This window comes from Colobus angolensis, unplaced genomic scaffold (genome assembly GCF_000951035.1).
Source record: "Colobus angolensis palliatus isolate OR3802 unplaced genomic scaffold, Cang.pa_1.0 Scaffold417, whole genome shotgun sequence".
NCBI lineage: Eukaryota > Metazoa > Chordata > Mammalia > Primates > Cercopithecidae > Colobus > Colobus angolensis.
In genome coordinates, this window is record NW_012117566.1 from 525,628 (window position 1) to 526,240 (window position 613).

Consider the following 613-nt stretch of genomic DNA (forward strand, 5'->3'; position numbering starts at 1 on the left):
TTCACATTTGTAGGGTTTCTCTCCAGTATGAATAATCTTATGTGTAGAAAGGGTTGAGGACAGTTTAAAAGCTTTGCCACATTCTTCACATTTGTAGGGTTTCTCTCCAGTATGAATTATCTTATGTTTAGTAAGAGTTGAAGACCACTTAAAGGCTTTGCCACATTTTTCACATTTGTAGGGTTTCTCCTCAGTGTGAATTATCTTATGTTTAGTAAGAGTTGAGAACTGGTTAAAAGCTTTACCACATTCTTCACATTTGTACGGTTTTCCTCCAGTATGAATCTTTTTATGTGTAGTCAGGTTTGAAGATTGGGTAAAAGCTTTGCCACATTCTTCGCATTTGTAGAATTTCTCTCCAGTATGAATTTTCTTATGTGTAGTAAGGTTTGAGGATTGGGTAAAAGCTTTGCCACATTCTTCACACTTGTAGGGTTTCTCTCCAGTATGAATCCTCTTATGTTTGGTAAGGATTGAGAAATGGTTAAAAGCTTTCCCACATTCTTCACATTTGTAGGGTTTCTCTCCACTATGAGTTATCTTATGTTCAGTAAGCTTTGAGGACCACTTAAAAGCTTTGCCACATTCTTCACATTTGTAGGGTTTCTTTTCA

At 36.2% G+C, this 613-nt stretch overlaps 1 protein-coding gene across 1 annotated transcript in view; it reads right to left on the reverse strand.

Annotated features, from left to right (window-relative positions):
• ZNF43 (zinc finger protein 43) overlaps positions 1-613 on the reverse strand; it is an 80,285-nt gene that overhangs the window by 763 nt on the left and 78,909 nt on the right. Inside the window, exon 5 of the mRNA XM_011956426.1 lies at positions 42-606. Within this exon, the coding sequence (XP_011811816.1) occupies positions 42-606 (565 nt within the window). The remainder of the gene's footprint in view (positions 1-41; positions 607-613) is intronic.